Source organism: Ovis canadensis, chromosome 5 (genome assembly GCF_042477335.2).
Source record: "Ovis canadensis isolate MfBH-ARS-UI-01 breed Bighorn chromosome 5, ARS-UI_OviCan_v2, whole genome shotgun sequence".
NCBI classification, from domain to species: domain Eukaryota; kingdom Metazoa; phylum Chordata; class Mammalia; order Artiodactyla; family Bovidae; genus Ovis; species Ovis canadensis.
The window spans coordinates 35429380-35454612 of record NC_091249.1 but is presented as its reverse complement, the minus strand read 5'-3'; the positions used below and the strand labels follow the sequence as shown (position 1 = coordinate 35454612).

Here is a 25233-nt window from a genome sequence, read left to right as displayed (position 1 = left end):
GGGCCACGGAGTGGTTTTTGCTCAGAGCTTGACTGTGCAAGACTGGCTCTTGGGTCTGGTAGAGGACCCTGCCGCGACACTCCGCGGGCAGCGGGCCCCCCCCACCAATATTTCCCGGTAGCGCCTCGAACCCTGACATACCAGAAATTAGCCCCTTGGAAGAGTTAACCATAGAAGGCTCGAGATTTACACTCAGTGACGAGGTATGGAGAAATGACGAGGTATGTGAAATTGTGAGCAAATGAGTTTTAATTGGCAGAATACCTTTTCCAAAGAAAAACATTGCTCATAAATGACCTTACAGCCTACTTAAATTTGGCTTCCCTGGTGGCTCAGACGGTAAAGAATCTGCCTGCAATGCAGGAGACCCGGGTTTGATCCCTGGGCCGAGAAGATCCCCTGGAGAAGGAAATGGCAACCCACTCCAGTATTCTTGCCTGGAGAATCCCATAGACAGAGGAGCCTGGCCAGCTGCTGTCCATGGAGTCGCAAAGAGTTGGACACCACTGAGCAACAAACATTTGAACTTCCACACTACTTAAACCTAGGGAACCAAAGTTTATCAGGATTTGGATCAAATTGGTCTTACAGATCTTAAGTACCCCTACCCTTTCACCCACTGCCACTCCAGGATGAGGAATTTTGTACCATGGGGATGCAATTCTCTAACAGAGATGGATGTCGGGAAATTACTGGTATGTGGTTTGGAAGGTCAGATTAAAACACTTCGTTGAGAATTTCATTTACCTAAGCATACAAATCAAATTGTTTTTTCTTTAAGTGGCTACCAACTCACATGATTTGCAGCTTGAGTTTATGCTATAAAATAAGTGGTCTCATATAGAAAAAAAGAAAAGTAATAGGCAGAGTATATATCGCAGAGAATATATCAGTGGTCATATAACAATCAAGTTTCAATGTTCAGTTCAGTTCAGTTGTTCAGTCGTGTCCGACTCTTTGCGACCCCATGAATCGCAGCACACCAGGCCTCCCTGTCCACCACCAACTCCTGGAGTTCACTCAGACTCATGTCCATCGAGTCAGTGATGCCATCCAGCCATCTCATCCCCTGTCGTCCCCTTCTCCTCCTGCCTCCAATCCCTCCCAGCGTCAGAGTCTTTTCCAATGAGTCAACTCTTCGCATGAGGTGGTCATAGTACTGGAGTTTCAGCTTTAGCATCATTCCTTCCAAAGAAATCCCAGGGCTGATTTCCTTCAGAATGGACTGGTTGGATCTCCTTCCAGTCCAAGGGACTCTCAAGAGTCTTCTCCGACAACCACAGTTCAAAAGCATCAGTTCTTCGGTGCTCAGCCTTCTTCACAGTCCAACTCTCACATCCATACATGACCACAGGAAAAACCATAGTTTCAATGCTAATAATTTTTAAAATGCTATTTGTAGGCAGTTAAGAAACTAATTTCAAGACTTCCCTGGTGATCCAGTGAAGAATCTGCCTAACAACACGGGATAAGGGTTAGACTCCAGAGAGGGTCCACATGCCCTGGGGGGAACTAAACCCATGCGCCACAACTACTGAGCCAGTGTTCTGCAATAAGAGAAGCCACTTCAATGAGAAGCCTGTGTCTCACAACTAGAGAGCAGCCCTGCATGCTGCAACTAGAGAAAAGCCCACATGCAGCAAGGAAGAGCCAGCACAGCCATAAAGAAATAATTTTTTAAAAAACTAATATATTCATTCCACAACGTTTAAGTGCCCCTGGCCTAGGCACTGGGGATCCAAAGTAAACAAAAAAGACAGGGCTAAATTTCTATATGTTTTTGGGTTTTGGAGATTTGATTTAGTTGCCAAGTTGTGTCTGACTCTGTGATGTGCCCCCCTCCACCCCCACCCCTCCATGGACTGTAGCCAACCAGGCTCCTCCAACCATGGAATTCTCCAGGTGAGAGTATGGGAGTTGGGTTGCCATTTCCTTCTCCAGGGGATCTTCTATATGAAGAGACAATAAGTAAAAGGTAGTTTGAAACTACTACTGTTGTGAGTGAAAATTGCGCAATAAAATGAGTGAGTAGGGGAGGCCTCTTTGAGGAGGTGACATCTGAAGTGCTCGGGTTAAGAATCACTCAAAGTTCCTCCATACATTGCTCAAGCTCCAGAATTACTGAGCAATACAAGCTCAAAATAGTAAGACTGTATTCCCCTATAAACTTAAGATATCTTAATTCTGTAGTGCCAAACACTGAAAGATTTCTAATGAGGCAAAATACACTATGTATATTTTTCTCACAAAATATGAATGCAGAATAAAACTTTTATAAACAAAAAATGAAGTCAGTGCAATTTTTTAAAGTGAGAAAATGCACATCCTATAAGTCAATTAATGAAGCAGTCATTTTGGGAAGTTTTGTTTTTACACTAGCAAGTATCACTAAATGAGTGTTAGTGGAAATGGACTCAAGTCTGTCTATATAAGGCAAATGACATGATGAGAAATCATGGCTGATTCATGGCTGGCACAGAGAAGTCTAGAAGTTCCATGTCCCCTCAGAAGTTTCTAAATACAATAACCTTTTGTGCTTTCATCTTGGGAAAAAGTTACTTCATGGATAATTATAGGTAATAGTAAGGAAAAGAACATAAACTTGCGTAAGAGATACTTTTAGTATTCTGTATGAAAGTGAAAGTGCAGAGTGAAAAAGTTGGCTTAAAGCTCAACATTCAGAAAATGAAGACCATGGCATCTGGTCCCATCACTTCATGGGAAATAGATGGGGAAACAGTGGAAACAGTGTCAGACTTTATTTGGGGGGGGGCTCCAAAATGACTGCAGATGGTGATTGCAGCCATAAAATTAAAAGACCCTTACTCATTGGAAGAAAAGTTATGATCAACCTAGATAGCATATTCAAAAGCAGAGACATTACTTTGCCAACAAAGGTCCGTCTAGTCAAGCCTACGGTTTTTCCAGTGGTCATGTATGGATGTGAGAGTTGGACTGTGAAGAAAGCTGAGCACCAAAGAATTGATGCTTTTGAACTGTGGTGTTGGAGAAGACTCTTGAGAGTCCCTTGGACTGCAAGGAGATCCAACCAGCCCATTCTGAAGGAAATCAGCCCTGGGATTTCTTTGGAAGGAATGATGCTAAAGCTGAAACTCCAGTACTATGACCACCTCATGCAAAGAGTTGAGTCACTGGAAAAGACTCTGATGCTGGGAGGGATTGGGGGCAGGGGGAGAAGGGGACGACAGAGGATGAGATGGCTGGATGGCATCACTGACTCGATGGACGTGAGTCTGAGTGAACTCCGGGAGTTGGTGATGGACAGGGAGGCCTGGCGTGCTGCGATTCATGGGGTCGCAAAGAGTCGGACACGACTGAGCGACTGAACTGAACTGAATCAAGTAACATCTTCATTTCTGTGGTCTCATTTTATCTTATACTTGAAAGGTACAGAAAAAAGACAAAATTTATTGGGTTAGCCAAAACGTTCAGTTGTTTTTTCCCATACATTGGCTCTAGCAATGCTTCGTTGTCTTTCACTTAAAACAGTTTTATTAGATTGTCCTGTGACAACTGTCATATCAGCATGTGTTTTTTAAAAAAACATAAAAATTGGTGAATTTTTGTGTAGTGATTTTAATATTGAAGATGGAAGGAAAAAGCAACATTTTGACATATTATGCTTTATTATTTCAAGAAAGGTAAAAACAACTGAAATGGAAAAAAAGATGTATGCATAATTATTTTTGTATGGAGAAGCTGCTATGACTGATTGAATGTTTCAAAAGTGGTTTACTATGTTTTGTGCTGGAGATTTCTCACTGGATAATGCTCCACAGTTGGTTGGACAAGTTGTAGTTGATACGAGTCAAACTGAGACATTAATTGAGAATAACCAATGTTATACTACATGGAAGATAGCTGACATGCTCAAAATATCCAAATCAAGTGACGAAATCATTTGTACCAGCTCAGTTATGTTAACTACTTTGATGTTTGGGTTCCACATAAGTTAAGCGAAAAAAAACTTCTTGACCGTATTTCCTCATGCAGTTCTCTACTTAAAAATAATGAAAATGTTCTGTTTTAAAAATAAACTGAAATGGGCAATGAGTGGAAGAGATCATAGGGCAAGTGAAATGAACCACCACCAAACATGCCAAAGGCTGGTTTTCATCCAAGGTGTTGTAAAAATGGTGGGATTGGAAAAGAGTCCACTATTATGAGCTCCTTCCAGAAAGCCAAATGATTAATTGCAATAAGTACTGCCAATAAGTACTCCCAATTAGACAAGCTGAAAAGCATCTGCAATTAGTCAACAGAAAACGCATAACCCCCCATCAGGGTAACAAAACACCGCACATTTCTTCGATGACAAGGCAAAAACTTTTACACTTGACTGGGAAGTTCTGTCATTCACTGTATTCACCAGACATTGGACCTTCAGATTTCCATTTATTTCAGTCTTTGCAAAATTCTCTCAGTATCATGGTAATCCAAGTCTATGCCCCAACCAGTAACGCTGAAGAAGCTGAAGTTGAATGGTTCTATGAAGAGGTCCAAGAACTTCTAGAACTAACCCCCCCAAAATGATGTCCTTTTCATTATAGGGGACTGGAATGCAAAAGTAGGAAGTCAAGAAACACCTGGAGTAACAGGCAAATTTGGCCTTGGAATACGGAATGAAGCAGGGCAAAGGCTAATAGAGTTCTGCCAAGAGAACACACTGATCATAGCAAACACCCTCTTCCAACCACACAAGAGAAGACTCTACACATGGACATCATCAGATGGCCAACACTGAAATCAGAGTGATTATATTCTTTGCAGCCAAAGATGGAGAGCTCTATACAGTCAGCATAAACAAGACCAGGAGCTGACTGTGGCTCAGATCATTAACTTCTTATTGCCAAATTCAGACTTAAATTAAAGAATGTGGGGAAAACCACTAGACCATTCTGCTGCTACTGCTAAGTCACTTCAGTCGTGTCCGACTCTGTGTGACCCCATAGACGGCAGCCCACCAGCCTCCCCCATCCCTGGGATTCTCCAGGCAAGAACAATGGAGTGGGTTGCCATTTCCTTCTTCAATACATGAAAGTGAAAAGTGAAAGGGAAGTTGCACAGTCATGTCCAACTCTTCGCAACCCCATAGACTGCAGCAGTCCAGGCTCCTCAGTCCATGGGATTTTCCAGGCAAGAATACTGGAGTGGGGTGCCATTGCCTTCTCCGAGGCCATTCTGGTATGACCTAAATCAAATCCCTTATGACTATACAGTGGAAGTGAGAAGTGGATTTAAGGGACTAGATCTGATAGACAGTGTGCCTGATGAACTATGGACGGAGGTTCATGACATTGTACAGGAGACAGGAATCAACACTATCCCCAAGAAAAAGAAATGCAAACAAGCAAAAGGGCTGTCTGAGGACACCTTACAAATATCTGTGAAAAGAAGAGAAGTGAAAAGCAAAGGAGAAAAGGAAAGATACACCCATTTGAATGCAGAGTTTCAAAGAATAGCAAGGAGAGATAAGAAAGCCTTCCTCAGTGATCAATACAAAGAAACAGAGGAAAACAATAGAATGGGAAAGACTAGAGATCTATTCAAGAAAATTAGAGATACCAAGGAAACATTTCATGCAAAGATGGGCTCAGTAAAGGACAGAAATGGTATGGACCTAACAGAAGCAGAAGATATCAAGAGGAGGTGGCAAGAATACATAGAAGACTGTACAAAAAAGATCTTCACAACCCAGATAATCATGATGGTGTGATCACTCACACTTACCTAGAGCCAGACATTCTGAAATGTGAAGTCAAGTGGGCCTTAGGAAACATCACTATGAACAAAGCTGGTGGAGGTGATGGAATTCCAGTTGAGCTGCTTCAAATCCTGAAAGATGATGCTGTGAAAGTGCTGCACTCGATATGCCAGCAAATTTGGAAAACTCAGCAGTGGCCACAGGAATGGAAAAGGTCAGTTTTCATTCCAATCCCAAATAAAGGCAATGCCAAAGAATGCTCAAACTACAGCACAATTGCACTCATCTCACATGCTAGTAAAGTAATGCTCCAAATTCTCCAAGCCAGGCTTCAGCAATACGTGAACTGGGAAATTCCAGATGTTCAACCTGGTTTTAGAAAAGGCAGAGGAACCAGAGATCAAATTGCCAACATCCGCTGGATCATCAAGAAAGCAAGAGAGTTCCAGAAAAACATCTATTTCTGCTTTATTGACTATGCCAAAGCCTTTGACTGTGTGGATCACAATAAACTGTGGAAAATTCTGAAAGAGATGGGAATACCAGACCACCTGATCTGCTTCTTGAGGAACCTGTATGCAGGTCAGGAAGCAACAGTTAGAACTGGACATGGAACAACAGACTGGTTCCAAATAGGAAAAGGAGTACGTCAAGGCTGTATATTGTCACCGTGCTTATTTAACTTATATGCAGAGTATATCATGAGAAACCCTGGGCTGGAAGAAGCACAAGCTGGAATCAAGATTGCCGGGAGAAATATCAATAACCTCAGATATGCAGATGACACCACCCTTATGGCAAAAAGTGAAGAACTAAAGAGCCTCTCGATGAAAGTGAAAGAGATTGAAAGAGTTGGCTAAAGCGCAACATTCAGAAAACAAAGAACATGACATCCAGTCCCATGAGTTCATGGCAAATAGATGGTGAAACAGTGGCTGACTTTATTTTTGGGGGGCTCCAAAATCACTGCAGATGGTGACTGGAACCATGAAATTAAGATGCTTACTCCTTGGAAGGAAAGTTATGACCAACCTCAGTTCAGTTCAGTTCAGTTCAATCACTCAGTCGTGTCCAACTCTTTGCAACCCCATGAATTGTAGCACGCCAGGCCTCCCTGTCCATCACCAACTCCCAGAGTTTACTCAAACTCATGTTCATCGAGTTGGTGATGCCATCCAGCCATCTCATCCTCTGTCATCCCCTTATCCTCCTACCCCTAATCCCTCCCAGAATCAGTCTTTCCCAATGAGTCACTGTTCGTATGAGGTGGCCAAGTATTGGAGTTTAAGCTTCAGTAACAGTCCTTCCAATGAACACCCATGATAGATCTCCTTTAGAACGGACTGGTTGGATCTCCTTGCCATCCAAGGGACTCTCAAGAGTCTTCTCCAACACCACAGTTCAAAAGCATCAATTCTTCGGTGCTCAGCTTTCTTCACAGTCCTACTCTCACATCCATACATGACCACTGGAAAAACCATAGGCTTGACTAGACGGACCTTTGTTGGCAAAGTAATGTCTCTGCTTTTTAATATGCTGTCTAGGTTGTTCATAACTTTCCTTCCAAGGAGTAAGTGTCTTTTAATTTCATGGCTGCAATCACCATCTGCAGTCATTTTGGAGCCCCCCCAAATAAAGTCTGACACTGTTTCCACTGTTTCCCCATCTATTTCCCATGAAGTGATGGGACCAGATGCCATGATCTTCATTTTCTGAATGTTGAGCTTTAAGCCAACTTTTTCTCTCTCCTCTTTCACTTTCATCGAGAGGCTCTTTAGCTCCTCTTCACTTTCTGCCTTAAGGGTGGTGTCATCTGCATATCTGAGGTTATTGATATTTCTCCCAGCTATCTTGATTCCAGCTTATGCTTCTTCCAGCCCAGGGTTTCTCATGATGTACTCTGCATATAAGTTAAATAAGCAGGGTGACAATATACAGCCTTGACGTACTCCTTTTCCTATTTGGAACCAGTCTGTTGTTCCATGTCCAGTTCTAACTGTTGCTTCCTGGCCTGCATACAGATTTCTCAAGAGGCAGGTTAGATGGTCTGGTATTCCCATCTCTTTCAGAATTTTCCACAGTTTATTGTGATCCACACAGTCAAAGGCTTTGGCATAGTCAATAAAGCAGAAATAGATGCTTTTCTGGAACTCTCTTGCTTTCTTGATGATCCAGCGGATGTTGGCAATTTGATCTCTGGTTCCTCTGCCTTTTCTAAAACCAGGTTGAACATCTGGAATTTCCCAGTTCACATATTGCTGAAGCCTGGCTTGGATAATTTGGAGCATTACTTTACTAGCATGTGAGATGAGTGCAATTGTGCTGTAGTTTGAGCATTCTTTGGCATTGCCTTTATTTGGGATTGGAATGAAAACTGACCTTTTCCATTCCTGTGGCCACTGCTGAGTTTTCCAAATCTGGTGACATACTGAGTGCAGCACTTTCACAGCATTATCATCCAGGATTTGAAATAGCTCAACTGGAATTCCTTCACCTCCACTAGCTTTGTTTGTAGTGATGCTTTCTAAGGCCCACTTCACTTCTCATTCCAGGATAGACAGCATATTAAAAAGCAGAGACATTACTTTGTCAACAAAGTCCATCTAGTCAAGGCTTTCGTTTTTCCAGTAGTCATGTATGGATGTGAGAGTTGGACTATAAAGAAAGCTGAGCACCAAAGAATTGCTGCTTTTGAACTGTGGTGTTGGAGAAGACTCTTGAGAGTCCCTGGGACTACAAGGAGATTCAACCAGTCCATCCTAAAGGAGATCATGTGTGTGTTCATTGGAAGGACTGATGTTGAAGCTGAAACTCCAATACTTTGGCCACGTGATGCGAAGAACTGACTCATTGGAAAAGACCCTGATGCTGGGAAAGATTGAGGGCAGGAGGAGAAGGGGACGACAGAGGATGAGATGCCTGCATGGCATCACTGACTCAATTGATATGGGTTTGGATAGACCCTGGCAGTTGGTGATGGACAGGGAGGCCTGGCGTGTTGCTGTTCATGGGGTTGCAAAGAGTTGGACACGACTGAGTTACTGAACTAACTAATTAAGGGAAAAAATTTCAATTCCTGAAGACTGTAAAAGGCACCTGTAATAGTTTTGCTCAAAAAGATAAAAAGTTTGGGGAAGATGAAATTATGAAGCTGCCTGAAAAATGGCAGAAGGTAGTGGAATAAAACATTGAATTCATTGTACAATGAAGTTCTTAGTAAAAATGATAAAGTATCTTCTATTTTTATTTTAAAACTGAAGGAACTTTTTGGCCAACCCAATACTTGCTATCATTCATCACATTTCCTTTACGTTATAGTGTAATATTCAAATTATAGACTTAGAGGGCACTGAAATGATACAGGTTTGCCATAAAAGAGGACATATAACTATACCTAATTATGCAGATTAAACTGAAAATATTTTCAAGTTCAGTGACAGTGTAGATTATCTTTGTTTCCCCTTTTACTCAACATGACCTCTTTTCACAGAGAAACTGAGGTGTCTTAAAGTAGCCTCTTTATATTTAGGGGCAAGAAGGAAGTGTGAGAAATAAAATAAAATAATTATTCATTAATAACATATAAATGTGGAGCTGTTGGGTTAGAAAGTTAGACATAAGGCCCACACTCAGGAGTAGAAAATTTAGCCTCTGTGCAAACCCCAGCGGCCTTTGGGTCTCTGTCCACCTGATTCCAATAACATAGAAAAGAGGCACACTCCTCCCTACAGCCATTTTCTAGTTATCAGATACAGGGAAAGGTACCAATAAAACAGCAATCTTGCTCCTTTAACCACCATGCTAATAAGCACAACCCCAATTGTGCTGAATTCTGAAACAAATTAGATTTCATTGATAACATCTCAGAACAAGATAGTTGAATCAAGACGATCAAGTAAAACTTCTTGAATGACACTTAGATGGACTCAGAGTACCTCAGTTTTAAAAACTGTTAAGCCAACCAGTGATTTACTGCTGTATAATATAGGAATGGCAGTCGTTTGAGGCAACAGAAAACAAACAATCATTATTTAACAAATATTTCTTCAGTCCCTCAAGGGTCTTAATTCGATGTTCTGGCTGTCTATTCCTACTTTCAGAAACTTAGTTCTTAGTGGGAAGAGGCGAAGTAAACAAAATGTTTGCAAGTAGTGCTAAAAGTTAGGAAAGAAAGAGTTAATAGTATACAACTGGAGGGAGCCAAATTTAGATATGGTGGTCAGGAAAGTCCTCTCCAAAGATGTGGGATTTGAACTGAGGTCTAAAGAATGAAAAGGGACAAGCCATGGGAAGATGATGGTAAATAACATTATAGAAGAGAGATGAAAAATACAAACATTCTGAGACAGGAAGGGGTTTCTCCTCTCTGAAGAGAAAAAAAAAAAAGAGGCTAATACAGCTGAATATACTCTGGGAGGGGGAAGATGTTTGAGATATGGTTTAAATGGCGACATGGAGCCAGATTATATAGAACCTTATAAATCATGCAAAAGAGATTGGATCAAGTGTGATATAAACTACTAAAGGAATTTAAAAACAGGAAAGGGACATGATAGAATTTATGATTTTAGAAGATTACTCTGGTTTCTCTGTGGAGAAAGAAGTATAAAAGAATAAGAATGGTAAGAGAGAAACTATATAGGGGTAGACCATGTATTTTAGGCAAGAGTTGATGTTAGCTTACCATTTTGAAGACAGAACTAATAGGATTTATAGTAGAAGTGAAAGAAAGATAAACTAAAGATTGACTCCTAGGTTTTTGCCTTGAGCAACCAGCTGGAAGTAATTTCCTGATGGAAAGATGAGTGAAATTATAGGTTTAAAGAGGAAAATCTAGCATATTCAGTTTGGCTATATTAAGTTTGAATGACTACTAGCTATCCACCTGGAGATTCTGAGTCGAATATATGAGGAGAAGGCAGGACTGAAGAAAAATTTGCTAGACATCAGCTCATACACAGAATTCAAAATAACAGAATGAATGAGTTTTCCTAGACAGAATATGTATGTATAGTAAAGAGTCCAGCACTAATATTCAGAGAGGACACCACTTACAAGTCTTTACGAGAAGGACTCAACAAAGAAGGATGAGTAGTAGTAAGACAAAAGAAGGAAATAACCCCCAAAAGGAAGAAGACATCAACTGTGTTGAATGTTACTGAAAGTTTAAGTGTCCATTAGAATTGTCAACATAGACATCTTGACAAGAACAGTTTCAATAGAAAGCAGAGCAAAAGCCAGAATGGAGGGAACTCAAAAAAGGAAGAGTAGGGAGGGAGTAATAAAGCAAGTATAGAGAACTACTCTGCTTCACTGAGATAAGGAGCAGAAAAAAATGGGGATTGAGAGGAGATGGGAGAGGGAAATTTGTCTTTTTTTTTTTTTTTTTGAGATGGAAGATATTAGAGAACTTCACATGGTAATCTAATAAAGATGATGAAATCAAACACCTGCTTAGTTCCAGGTGCTAAGAATGCAATAATGTACAAGACAGTTAGAGCCCTCACCCTTAAGAAACCAACAAGTAAATAAGTTATTACAGATTGTGATAAGTGCTTTTAAGGAATCAAACTTTTATCTTCAACATAAAATTGGCTTGAAATCTTCACATGGAATTCTACTGGAAGTATACAAAAGGAAACAGAACTTGACAGGCAATTACATGATGTTATATTATAATAAATGCTATGATATGGGCAAGTACAGGATGAAAATAAGGAAAAACAAGTAACCTTTTGGAGGAATTAAGGGGAGTTTTCTGAAAGGGGGAATAAATCTGGATTAAAAATTAAAATGGGATATGCTAAAAAAAGAAGATGTGGGCATAGAAAGTATGTACCAGGCAGATGGAGCAGCACATTCAGGGCTTGGAGGCAAGAGAGAATTTAAAAATCCAGTGACCTACAATATAATCTAATGGTAAAATTGAACTAGATTAATAAAACTATGTAAAAATCATTTAAAAGACTTTACCTAGAGGACATGGGGAGCTATCAAGGGATTTTAAGCAGAAAACGACATGATCAGATGAGCATTTTAGAAAGTTCTCTCTAGATGCATTGTGAAAAATTGACTATAGCGTACAAGAATAATGACTGAGAAACAAGTGAAGAGGTTTTTATTCTAAGCCAGGCAAGAAAATACTGGCATGAACTCAGAGAACAGCCACAGGAATGGAGGAATATGGAAAATACTGAGGACTTTTAGGATTCAAAATCAACAGGACTTCATGATTGCCTGCCTGTGAGGAAGTAAGAGAAAAAGGGTGATAGCAACTTTCTAGCTCAGGTAACTTGGATAGATGAAGCTATCTAACACTGAAACAGATGACAGAAGACATAACTGCTTCAAGGCAATAAAAATTCAATTTGGGATATGCTGAGTATGAGATACCATGAGAATCCCTGTGGTGATTACAAGTAAGTAGTTGGCTATAGAGACTTAGAACTCAAGAAATATCTCATGTAAGTCGATTAGTCAGGATGTTCTGTGTTGCACATGATAGAAAACCCAAACTAAACTAGCCTAAGCAAAAAAAAAAAAAAAACTGATTAGCTAGCATAACTGAAGCTAAAGTACAGAACAGTTCAGGCACAGCTGTATCCAAAGACTCAACAATAATATCAAGAATCTAGCTTCTCTATTCCAGTTCTAATTCCTCTGTGTGAACTCCATTCCCAGACAGTGCCTCCATTTGTGGACACAAGATGGCTGCCAGCAGCTCTCCTTAGAGGAATAATATAATAAAAAGGCTATATCCAGTATTCCCAGAAAAACCGCTGAGATTTAACCCAATACATTATTTTAGGCCTTGCCCCTAATCCTAAACCAATCCCTGTGCCTGAGTTAGGGGGGCCATGTAATTGATTTGAGCCATTAAAGGCCCACCTCTAGAACTAAAGGTGGGATCAATCCCACCTAAATCATGTGACTTGGAAACTTAAAATCCAATTATAAGGGAGGTAGAAGGGAACAGAAATACAGTGGTGAACAAGATGTAGTTTCTACGTTCAAGAATCTTATAGTCGAAGGGAGAAACTATAGAATTTGAAAGGCAATTACAGTACATTGTGATAAATAGTATGATGTAGACAAGTACAAGATGCTGTGGGAACACAAGGAAAGACAATAAACTTCTGGGGGACACAGGCAGGGCCAGTCACCACACATATTCACTACCAATATCCATGGCAGTTACTCACAAAGATTTGGGGTCAACTGCACAGAGATAATAACCAATGGCAGTGGTAGATGAGATCACCAAGAGAGACAGTGTAATATAAGAAGCCCTAGAATATGGGACTTCCCTGGTGGTTCAGTGGCTAAGATTCTGCACTCCCAATACAGGGGGCCTGGGTTCAGTCCCTGGTCAGGGAACTAGATCCCACATGCTTCAACTAATAGTTCACAGGTCACAACCAGAGATCCCAGTGCAGACCAACAAATGAAGATAAACTAAGAGGAAAAAAAAAAAAAAGATGTCCTAGATTATAACTCAAACAACAAAATTTAAAGACCGGACAAAGGAAAGTAAGGAGAAATAGAAGAGAAAGAGATCAAAGATGGGATGAGATAAGAGATGAGATGAAAGCCTGCAGAGTAATGTTTCAGAGGAGTCATTCCTTACTGTAGGATTTCAAGAGGAAAGTAATAGCCTACAACATCATTAGCTAGGAGAGGCTGGGTAAGATGAGAACTGAGAAATACTCCATCAAAGGAGTCCTAGTAGCCTTGAGGGGACCAGTGTCAGTGAAGGGTCCAAGGTGAAACCAGACTTTCTGTGTGTTGAGGGTAGGGGAAGGAAGAGGAGAAAGGACTGAGCAGTGAAGGGAATCAGTGAAAAAGCAGAAAGGACTCTTTTCAGGAAACATGGATACAAACAGGTAAGGAATTATTACATAAGTAGAAGAATATATAGAATCAAGGGAGCATTTAAGATATAAGATGATCCAGTATTTTTAAATGAAGGTTAGAAAGCTATAGTAGAGCCAGAGACTGAAGATAACTTCTACCTGGAAAGTCTAGGCATCACACCCTCATATAAACATACGTGCTATATGCACAATATGAGATAAAGAAGCTATTCATAACTGAACAAACCTTGGAAAGGTGAAAAAAACTTTAGTTAACATTTTTTAAATGCAAAAGGCATCATGATTGCTTGGCCTTTCATGAATTTTTAACTGAATTTTCTGGGTACTTGTGACATGAGGGTTTGTTTTTTCTTTTCATGAACTTGAAAATATAATTTTAAGTGCTTAGAAATGAAATGTAATTAGTTGTATGCTAAAATAAAGTGGCCCAGTCCCATTGTTAACCTTTTAAAAAACATAGACCACTTTGAAAATATGATGAAAACTATGGAGACACTCTCCCCAGAAAGATATGAACTCCTTTCCTGATAGTCTTCCAGGGAGGTTCACTGAAAGATGTCTGGAGCCTACCCACCAGTGTAAAGTTATGAGTATAACCTTCTAGGATTTGCCAACAGGAATCTTCCTGGAACTTCTCACGTCTGGCAGATAACAAGTCGGGTTATTCTATTTTCCTTCCTCTTAATCATAACTAAAGTTATGTCCTTTACTAGTAAGCCTTGAACTTCAATTGCAACTCTTTCCTCCCTCCCACCTTTCCCTGTGCTCCAACTGATAAAAATAGTGGATTCACATAGTCCTACCTTCATTTCCTGGCTATCTCACTTTCTAAATCACATCAGCCTGGCCAAGTCTTTATCTCTCTAAGATAGTTTTATTTTTCTTATCAGCAATATGAAACTATCAAATGTTTATTTCCTCCAGCCCCACTAGGCCCAGTCTAAGAATCAGGTACCATTTTTTCTCACAAGAACCTACCACCTGTTTAGGAACTATCAAATACTTTGTTCTCATTCTCACCTGTCTCCCTTGGATTATAAACTCCTTGAATGCAGGGAATAAGCCTTCTATTTAATTTCATATTCCCCCGCTGCTTATCACATTTCTGCTTTTTAAAACGACCACAAGAGTTGCTGACTTAGTTGAGTACTGATTGAGAAATCAGTTCTAAATTTGGTTCTAACCTCCATCATTAATGATCTCTTCTATATTTCCTAACAGCTTTCCTGTATTTTACTTCCAAATTAGAATATGAAACCAAAATCACAAGTAATTTTTGTTAATGGCTTAGGGCCTTGTGAAATTATTTACAAGAATATCTTCATGAGACTCCTATTTTAAAATGAGTATTATATGGGTTATGTAACCTCCGTTAATTCTTCAATTTTAGAATTTTTTTTCATACTGAAGCAGCTCTGAAATTTTGCCTCACTTACTTTTATGTCTAATAACATTAGTAAAACCATCAGAATTAAAACCTCACCACCAGTTATACACTATACTGTGTTCACTGACAACAGGATTGCTGCTTTTTAGGAAGGTCATTTCCAAGATACCATAATTAGCTACATTACCCCTCAAAAAAATCCTACAGATAGATAGTATTAGCTAAAGAAGGTTGTTTGGGATGAGGTAATATATTAAATACTTAGTATCTAATTGATTGAAAGTATTACACAATCCCTGCTTCAGCAAACCTTGAGTATAGAGTTTCTTTCAGTCAGACCTGGAATTAGGTCTCTCACTCATGTGGTTTCAATTAAGTTCTGTTAAAAATAGCTTGTAATATAAGCATCAACAATTTTACTACTGTTAATCCATACAAAGGATAAACTTGGGAAAAAACCATCAAAGGAAGTTACCTGGTATCCTGGTATTGCATCTTTATAAATAGCTGAAGTTATCTATTTAGTGTACAGTCTTCTAATATAAGCTGTTTGTTATTTTATAATACAAATATATATATATATATATATATTTAAGAAGCAGATAGAAGAATGATTCTTTCTCAGCTCATTAAAAGTAATTTATAAGACTCTCAGTAGAATTTCAACATCAAGATATAGCACAAATAATTAGAGAATTTTGATTTTTTAATTTTATATAATTTCAAGCAGATATTCTGCTTCACGGACTTTGACTTCACATCCAAGTCTTCAAAGCAGTGAAAATTCAGCCACACGTGCTACATCCTTCTACTTGTTTTTATTATAATATCTGGAGAAAAAAATAACAATAGATTATTTCATATACATCACAAGCATGTGTCCAATAGTTATTAACAATCAGTCCCTAGGGGAGAGAACACTTGATGTCCAAGCAACTCTAGTTTCAATCCATCAATTCTTAGGAAACAAATCTAGAGGTCATTAAAAAAGGAAAAAAAGAAAAAGGAAAAGCTGGCTCACTCCCTCCTGGACATACTGAGGATACTTCTCTTTGGAGACACAAAGAGACCTGTCTGACATTCCAACAGAAAGCCCAGCAAAGACAGCTGTCAGTGGCCATCATAGCCTGCTAACTCCAGCCTGGTAACCTGGTGGAATCCATCCAGTTGTGGTTCCCATCCCAGTCCTCCACAGCCTCCAGCTAGTCAGAATCTCCTTTTCCAGGCTATCTCTCCTTTCATTCTCCTTCTGACCTGTTGTAGCTGAACCCAGGTTCTTTCCAATACAGGATTCTGAGGACTTTCTTCTTCCCAATATCTTGTACCTTTTGGAAAATCAAACAAAACCTATAGCTATCCTTAGATTTTGAGATTTTTATTTTCTTTTTCAGAAAAAATGATAATTGGTATGTTATAAATTCATATCTTAAGCTAACAGAATAACAACTTTTACCTGGATATATATCTTTAGTGAGAATTTGAATTTTTAGATGATAATAACAGGTGGAGTCAACTTTATGTATTTCCATTGTCACACTCATACTGTGATACACCTTATGCCTGGCCTAATCAGCCTATATCAATGGTTTTCAAGCTCTGCTGCACCTTAGAATTATTTGAGCTTTTAAAAATGCTGATATCCAGGCTACACTCCATACCAAATAGGACAGAACCTCTGAATAAGGGACTCAAATATCCAGGAAAGTCTGATGTACAGCTGTTTGAGCACCAGAGATGTGTATCTTTAGTGGTCCATGGATCAGTAACTTCAATGTCATCTAGGAGTTGATTAGAAATGTAGAATCTTGGGTTCCATTCCAGACCAAGAGAATCATAAATCTCCATTTTTAATAAGATCCTCAAGCAAGTCACAAGTAAAGTAAAGTTTGGAAAGTACTGGCTATTCTACCCTCTACTGTTCCTTATTGTTATCTTCACTGACCTCAGATACTGTTTGCTCACTTGTTGATCACTTTGGAAACTGGGCCACAGTCATTCTCTCCATACAACTTAAACTTTCCAAGTGGCAACCAGCCCATCCAACTATGTAGTCTCCTCCACTCCTCCTTGGCCTTTATATATACATCCAGGGGCATGCTCTATATTTCCCCCTGACATCACCTACAGCATATCAGCTCTAAAACTTTATAATACTAGAGACCTAGGAGTCATCCCTCTAACTGCCCTTCTCTCTCACTACCCTGAACCAGTACCTAAACAGTCACTAAATCCTGGTAATTATATCAATGAACATTTTAGGTTACACCGGTTCTCAGTTCCCAGAAATCTTGAATCAGACTTCTGAAGCAATGACACAGGAATCTGCATAATTTATAAATTTCCAATGTGGTTCCATACTTAATCATATTTCTGTGTGATACTTCTGCCTGCTAATATTATCTAAAAATTCAAACTCTCACTTAAGATATATATCCAGGTAAAAGCTGTTACTATACTAGCTTAAGATATAAATTTTTAACATATCATTTATGTTAAAAAAATGAAGAAAATAAAAATCTTCTGAAGAAAATAAAAATCTCAAAATCTAAGGATAGCTACAGGTTTTGTTTGATTTTCCAAAAGGTACTGTTACCTTGGAAGTCTTCCCTGACACTTCAAAGTTAAAAGCATCCTCTCCTGGGCTCCTAGGATGCTTTGCTCCACTTCTAACTTATCACTTTAGAGAGAAGACTGTGAAGTCTACCTCATGACGAATTTGTAAGCTCTAGAGGACAAAAGCTGTAGTCATATCCGTAGCTAATAATCCAATGCCTAATGCATGCTTGTTGGCTGAATTAAAGTAACAATAACTTAGACCTCCATTGCTGTAACTGTAACAGTATAAAGCAATGATTGGCTGGCTCTTCTTATTGGTTTAAAAAAAATTAAGTCTCTGTTTAAATAGAATATAGAAATCCTATGTGTAAAGCAAAGAAGAGCAAGACTGCTCTGTCTGGATGAGCTGAGAAACTCAGAGCCCTATCTACTCTTACATTCCCTATATGACAGCTACCCAGTCAAATATCAATAATCTCAGATATGCAGATGATACTATGCTAAAGGCAGATAGTGAAGAGGAACTAAAGAGCCTCTTGATGAGGGTGAAAGAGGAGAGTGAAAAGTCTGGCTTCAAACTCAACATTCATGGCAAATAGCTGGGGGAAAAGTGAAAACAGTGACAGATTTTATTTTCTTGGGCCCCCAAATCACTGCAAATGGTGACTACAGCCATGAAATTAAAAGATGCTTGCTCCTTGGAAGAAAAGCTACGACAAACTATACAGCAAATTAAAAAGCACAGACATCACTTTCCCAACAAAGGTCCATATAGTCAAAGCTATGGTTTTCCCAGTAGTCACGAATGGATGTGAGAGTTGGGCCATAAAGAAGGCTGAGCACTGAAAAATTAATGCTTTCAAATTGTGGTGCTGGAGAACTCTTGAAAGTCCCTTGCACAGCAAGAAGATCAAACCAGTCAATCCTAAAGGAAATCAACTCTGAATACTCATTGGAAGGACTGATGCAGAAGCTGAAGCTCCCCTCTGGCCCATGATGCAAAATTGGAAAAGACTCTGATGCTAGGAAAGACTGAGGGCAGGTGGAGAAGGGGGTGACAGAGGATGAGATGGTTGGATGGAATCACTGACTCAATGGACATGAGTTTGAGCAAACTCTGGGAGATAATGAAAGACAGGGAAGCCTGGTGTACTGCAGTCCATGGGTCACAAAGAATTGGACATAACTTAGCTACTAAACAACAACAGTCAAACTTAGCAAGAACCAGGAAAGTTAAGTTCTAGTTCTGATTCTGCCAGTAACTACCTGTGTGACCTTGGACAAGTTACTAATCAATATAGCCAGGTCATTTTTGTTGTATGCAAAATGAGTAAAACAAACTAGATTATCGTGTGGTTCTCAAATTTTAGTGCTTATTGGGATCACATAGAAAGCTCATCAAATTGTAGATACTTGTGCCATATCTCTAGAGATTATAATTTATCAGGTCTACAGTGATTCTGGTACAGGTAGTCAGAGGACCACACAATGAGAAGCCTTGGACTGGATGTTTTATAAGGCCTCTTCTATCTGTCTGTCTGTAACCATTCTCAGATCTCTACTTACCCACACCACCTCTTCAACCATATCTGTTTTGGACTCATGGCTTACTTTCACCAATTTTTTTCTGTAATCAGCATAATACCAGTTATAAATGAACAGGCAGCATACTGAGCAGGGGTCCTAGACCATCAAAAGTGAGCTTCGTTCTGTCCCTGATTAGATTACTGCCAAACTAGCTAAACTGTTAAATGCCAGGACTAAAAATAGGCTGCTGCATGTTTAAAATAACATGCTCACAGTTAGCTTGGGGCCTTGCTATTTTTACAAAAGGAAAGACAGAGACAAGTGCCCAGAGGTTGAAAGGGAATTACTTAAATATGGAGGCTGCTGTATGAGATGAGAGCCTAGAAAGAAGCCAGGAGGTGGCACAACTGGTTCAATATGCATCAGTGGGACTCTGAATTAAACTAAAAAATTTTGTCTTAACACTAGAAAGAACCTCCTAGACACAATTTAGTTTTGGTTTGTTGCATAATTAAACCCTGAATTATGACATTGCCTGATGAATTATTATGACAGGCCAAAAAGATCAAGCTAAGAGATTATTTTAATGTTCTATCAATTTACTGATATCAATTTATCAATTTTTTATCAATTTACATACACACAGAAAAGTACTATACAGCTTCTTGGGCCTTCAGAAACTTAACACATCCATATAACTACCATTGGGATAATGAAACAGAACACTACCAGGACCCTAGAATTCCCTCTTATAACTCTTTCCAATTAATACCAGCTCCCTGACAAGGACATCTACCATAGTGATTTCCATCATAGTTTATTTTTGCCTAGTTTTGTACTAAATATAAGTGATATTAAATGTACTCTATTGTGTTTGGCTTCTTATGTGGGACTCATCAATACTCTTGCAAGTAACTGTATACTGTTGATTCTCAGTATTATATAGCTCTTTAATCAGTGACTATATCACAGTTTATTTATCCATTCTACTGTTGATAGGCATATTCAAATAGTTTCTGGTTTGAAGGTGTTACTAATAGTGCTGCTATGAACATTATAGTATATTTCTTATGAGGAATATATGTACACACTACAATGGATATATTCCTCAGAATAGAAATTCTGGGTCTCTAGGGCACAAAGAGTCGGACACGACTGAGCGACTGAACTGAACTGAACTGAGGGCCCAGGGAAATGGAATTGCTGGGTTTCTTTCCATTTCAGTGAAACTTCTAGGGGTCCAGTGGTATGAGAGATCTGCCTTACAAGGTAAAGGATAAATTGTTGCATCTGGACCCTCCAACAACCAAAAACCAGACAGAATACGTAGATGGCCATTTTAGATTTTGGAGTCAATATATCCCTCATTTGTGTGTACAACTCCAGCCCACTTACTGAGTGACCTAAAAAGTTGCTGGTTTTGAGGGGGTCTCAGAACAAAGAGAAGAGTCTGCAAAAGGTCCAGGCTACTGTACTGCTTGTGCCATAATGGTCCAGAAGATCAAATGGTGTTTGAAGTGGCAGTGGCAAAAAGAGAAGCTGTTTGGGGCTTGCAGATGAATAATCACAGTATAGGCCCTGAGGATTTTTCAACAGAGTGCTACCATCCTCTGTGGATAATCACTCTCTTTTTTGAGAAATAGCTTATGCTCCGCTACTGAGTCTTAGTAGAGATCAAACACTTAACCATGGACCACCAAGTTACAATCAGAGCTGAGCTGCCCACCATGAATTGTGTGTTGTCTGATGCACCAAGCCATAAAGTTGGGTGTGAAGAGCAGCACACTGTTAGCAAATAGAAACATGTTTATGAGATTGGGCTCAAGCAGGCCCTGAAGGCAAAAGTAAGTTATATGAGGAAGTGAGCCACACGCCATGTCCATTATTCCTGATACTTTATCTTCTCTTTCCCTGCTTGCTTTAATGGTATCATAGGGAGTTCTGGACAGGTAACTGAGGAAAAGAAAGCTCAGGCTTCATCTACAGATGGTTCTCCATGATATGCAGACACCACCTGAAAGTGGACAGCTTTAGCACCTATCGTTTCTTTCTGGGACATCCCTGAAGGAAATTGGTGAAGGAATATCCTTCAAGTGGGCAGAGCTTCAAGGACTAAATCCGGTTATTCACTTTATTGGAAGAAATGGCCAAATGTGTGATTATATACGAGGTGGCTCAGATGGTAAAGAAGCTGCCTGCAATGCAGGAGACCTGGGTTTTTATCCCTAGGTCAAGAAGATCCCCTGGAAAAGGTAATGGCTACCCATTCCAGTATTCTTGCCTGGAGAGTCCCATGAACAGAGGAGCCTGGCGGGGCTACACTCCACGGGGTCGCAAAGAATTGGACACGACTGAGTAACTAACACTTTCACTTTCATTGGCTGTGACCAATAATTTGGCTAGGTAGTCAGGTCCTTGGAAGATACATGATTTGAAAATTGATGACAAGAAAATATGAGAAGAGGTATGAGGCTAGAACTCTCTGAATGGGCAAAAAAACATGATAATATCAGTATCCCACACGAACACTCACCAAATGTTACCTAAGCAGAGGACAATTTCATAATCAAGTGGATAAGATTACCTGTTATGTGGACACCAGTTAGATTCTGTCCCCAGGCACCCCTGTTATCACCCAATAAGGCAATGAACAAAGTGGCCATGGTGACAGGGATAGAGATTATGCATGGTCTCAGCAAAACAGACTGCTTCTCACCAAAGTCAGCCTGGCTGCAGCCACTGCTGAGTACCCAATCTGTCAGCAGCAAAGACCAACACCTAGTGAAGATACCCTAGAGAGAGGAAAGGCTACCCACTCCAGTATTCTGGCCTGGAGAATTCCATGGACTGTATAGTCCATGGGGTCACAAAGAGCAGACACAACTAAGCGACTTTTACTTTCCCTGGAATGGTCAGCGAGCTACGTGGTGGGTTGAGTACATTGGTCCACTTCCATCATGAATGGGGAAACATTTTATTCTTACTGGAATAGACAATTATTCTGGATATGGATTTGCCTTCCCTGTACATAATGCTTCTGCCAAAACTCACCAACCAAGGATTTACAGAAGGCCTTATAAACCATCATGTTATCCCAAAACATGGTTTCTGATCACGGAACTCACTTCACAGAAAAAATAGTTTGGCAATAGGCCCAAGCTCTTGGAATTTACTGGTCTTATCATGTTCCCCACCACTCTGAAGCAGCTGGCTTGACAAAATGGTGGAAAGGCCTTTAGAAGATTCATTATGGCATCAACCTGCAGATCTGGGGCAACGTTCTGCCTAAGGCTGTGTATGCTCTGATTCAGCATCCAATGTATGGTGGTACTGTTTCCCCATAACCATGATTCACAGGCCCAGGAATCAAGTGGTAGAAATGGAAGTGAGACCATTCAACCTTGTGACCCACTAGGAGAATTTTTGCCTCCTGTGGCCGTAACTTTATGCTGTACAGGTCTAGATGTCTTAGTTCAAAAGGGAGAAATGCTGTTACCAGGAGTCAGAACAATGATTCTATTGAACTGGAAATTAAGACAGCCACCTAGCCACTTTGGGCTTCTCACACCTCTGAGTCAACAGGCAAAGAAGAAACTTCTTTGTGCTGGCTGGGGTGATTGATCCTGACTACCAAGGGGAAATCGGACTACTGTGCCATGATGGAGGTAAGGAAGAGGATGTCTGGAATATAGGAGATCATTTAGAGCATCTCTGGGCTTCCTGGTGTAGCTCAGTCAGTAAAGCATCTGTCTGCAATGTGGGAGAGACCTGGGTTCAATTCCTGGGTTTAGAAGTTCCCCTGGAGAAGGAAATAGCAACCCACTCCAGTATTCTTGCCTGGAGAATCCCATGGACAGAGGAGCCTGGCAGTACTAAGAGCATCTCTTAGTACTACCATGCTCCATCATTAAGGACTATAATAACACAATCTAACTGGGACTACTGATGGCACAGGCCCTTCAGAAATGAGGGTTGTGTCACCTGACCAGTAAAAGAACCACACCCAGCTGAGGTGGTTGCAGATGGTAGAGGTAGTATGAAATAAGTAGTGGAAGAAGGTAGTTATAAGTACCTGTTATGACCACACCACTAGTTAAGCAAATATCTTTGTTTTCTTCCCTCTTTCATGCCTATATCATGTAACATAAGTTTTATTAATAGCACTTAACTTTATGTCATAGTACCTAAGTTACAGGATATCAAGGAGAAAAACAAACATCACCCAAGGACTTTATCCTCTTCTGGGGAAGGAGTGATCACATTTTCGGTTTTATTTAGAGTAGCTTTAGTATGTTAGGCAGAAGTATTACTTTGTTATTGTCTTTATTTAGACATTAAATATGGTTTAAGGAGATGTGTATGAATGCATAGTTGACATGGAGTGGACTGTGATGGTAAGTTGTATGCATCAACTTGGCTAGGTAACATTACCTAATTAAATTAAATACTAATCTTGGTGCTGCTACAAAGGTATTATGGTTAACATATGTAATAAATAACTTTAAGTAAAGGAGATTATCCTTGATAATGTGGGTAGGCCTCATATAATCAACTGAAAGGCCTTAAGAACAAAACTGAAGTTTCTCTGAAGAAAGAAGACTTACCGTATCATTGGCTCCTGCCCAAGAGTTTTTAGCCTGCCCTACAGGTTGCAATCAGAACTTCCAATTGCATAAGTCAATTCTGTAAAATAAATCTCTTTATATACCTATACATATATGTGTCTCTCTATATATACCACTTGTTCTGTTTCTTTGATAGAACCCTGATTGATACAGCATCTACTATTCCCTACCACTTTGCAAAGTTATCAGAGATTGAGGTAGAAAGAAGTCTATTATGTGATATCTGTCATTTGAAACTTCATAACCCAAAGAATATAAAAAGTTAGCATTATGAATTATGTCAGGCAGACTGCCAGGCTCCTCAATCTATGGAATTCTCCAGGGAAGAATACTGGCATGGGTAGCCATTCCCTTCACCGGGGGATCTTCCCAACCCAGGAATTGAACCCAGGTCTCCTGCACTGCAGGCAGATTCTTCACCATCTGAGTCACCAGGGAAGCCCAGTAGTATATTATTAAGTGTCAAATGAGCATCACTAAAGCAAGTAGTCAAGGAACTTAATGAAAAAGATCTCTGTGGACTTCAGGAGTACTCTGGGCATGTTCTGTGGAGGAAACAGGGACAAGGATCAAGTTATACATAACCTATTAAGTTTCAGTTTCTTTACTGCTTGCTTACCTTTCAAAGGTTCCCAAGCTTCATTGAGTAATTAGAGATTCTGTCTGATATGCAGTGAGAGAAGTACAGAAAAATCTAAATTTGGAGCGTAGAAGCCTTGAGAGATTGAATTCCTCTCCATTACTTGGTACCAGTATAAGAGGAAGGATACTAGATAAATACACTTTAAATCAATGGCATAACCTAATTTTTTAAGAGATGACAGTAATAGACTTTCAAAAACCTATTTTATTCAGGTTCTGAAAACTGACCAAGCTTTTTAATAATTTTACCATTTCCACTTCATGGAAGAACTCTCAGAACACAATTTATAACTAATTCCTGGGTACATAAGGAATTTACAATGAAAAAATTGTTTGTATCTTTCAAAAAGTAGGTTCTACATTCATATTATAGTACCTTGAGGTATATCTTTAGGAAGAGAATATTTCTTCTTTACAATAATTCCTTTACTTTCCACTTGTCTAGTTCCTGGTGATGCTTTAATAATATAACATATTTCTGATGCATTTGAAGGAACCTGAAAAAACATATTACATAATTTTTTCAGGTAATAAACCTATAGATTGTTTTATTTCAAAGACAAATAGTCTCAATATTGATATATTTCATGGACATTCACAATATAAAGCATTTAGGAAGTGCTTACTTCACTCCAGACACTATATAATTGGTTTTAAAACATTTGCTTATTTAATATTCACAAGAACCAGCAAAGGAGATTATATTATTCCCATTTGTAAAACAAGGAAACAAGTTCAGAGAGGCTGGATAACTTATTTAAAAAACATAGAGAAAAGTAATGGTAGAGTTGAGATTCAAGCACTCCAAAGTTGAAGAGAAAGTTTATAGGATTTACTGAATTAAAACATGAATTTAAGTATGAGTCAAACAATAGATTCCTTGATTTCCTAACTCAG

General features: G+C 39.4%; 1 protein-coding gene across 1 annotated transcript in view; it reads right to left on the bottom strand.

Annotated features, from left to right (window-relative positions):
• Positions 1 to 15674: 15674 nt before the first annotated feature.
• MEIKIN (meiotic kinetochore factor) overlaps positions 15675 to 25233 on the bottom strand; it is a 123537-nt gene continuing 113978 nt past the window's right edge. The window contains exons 13-14 of the mRNA XM_069591595.1: positions 24713 to 24833; positions 15675 to 15816 (exon numbers count right to left, since the gene is read on the bottom strand). Of these exons, the coding sequence (XP_069447696.1) occupies positions 15785 to 15816; positions 24713 to 24833 (153 nt within the window). The 3' untranslated portion in view covers positions 15675 to 15784. The remainder of the gene's footprint in view (positions 15817 to 24712; positions 24834 to 25233) is intronic.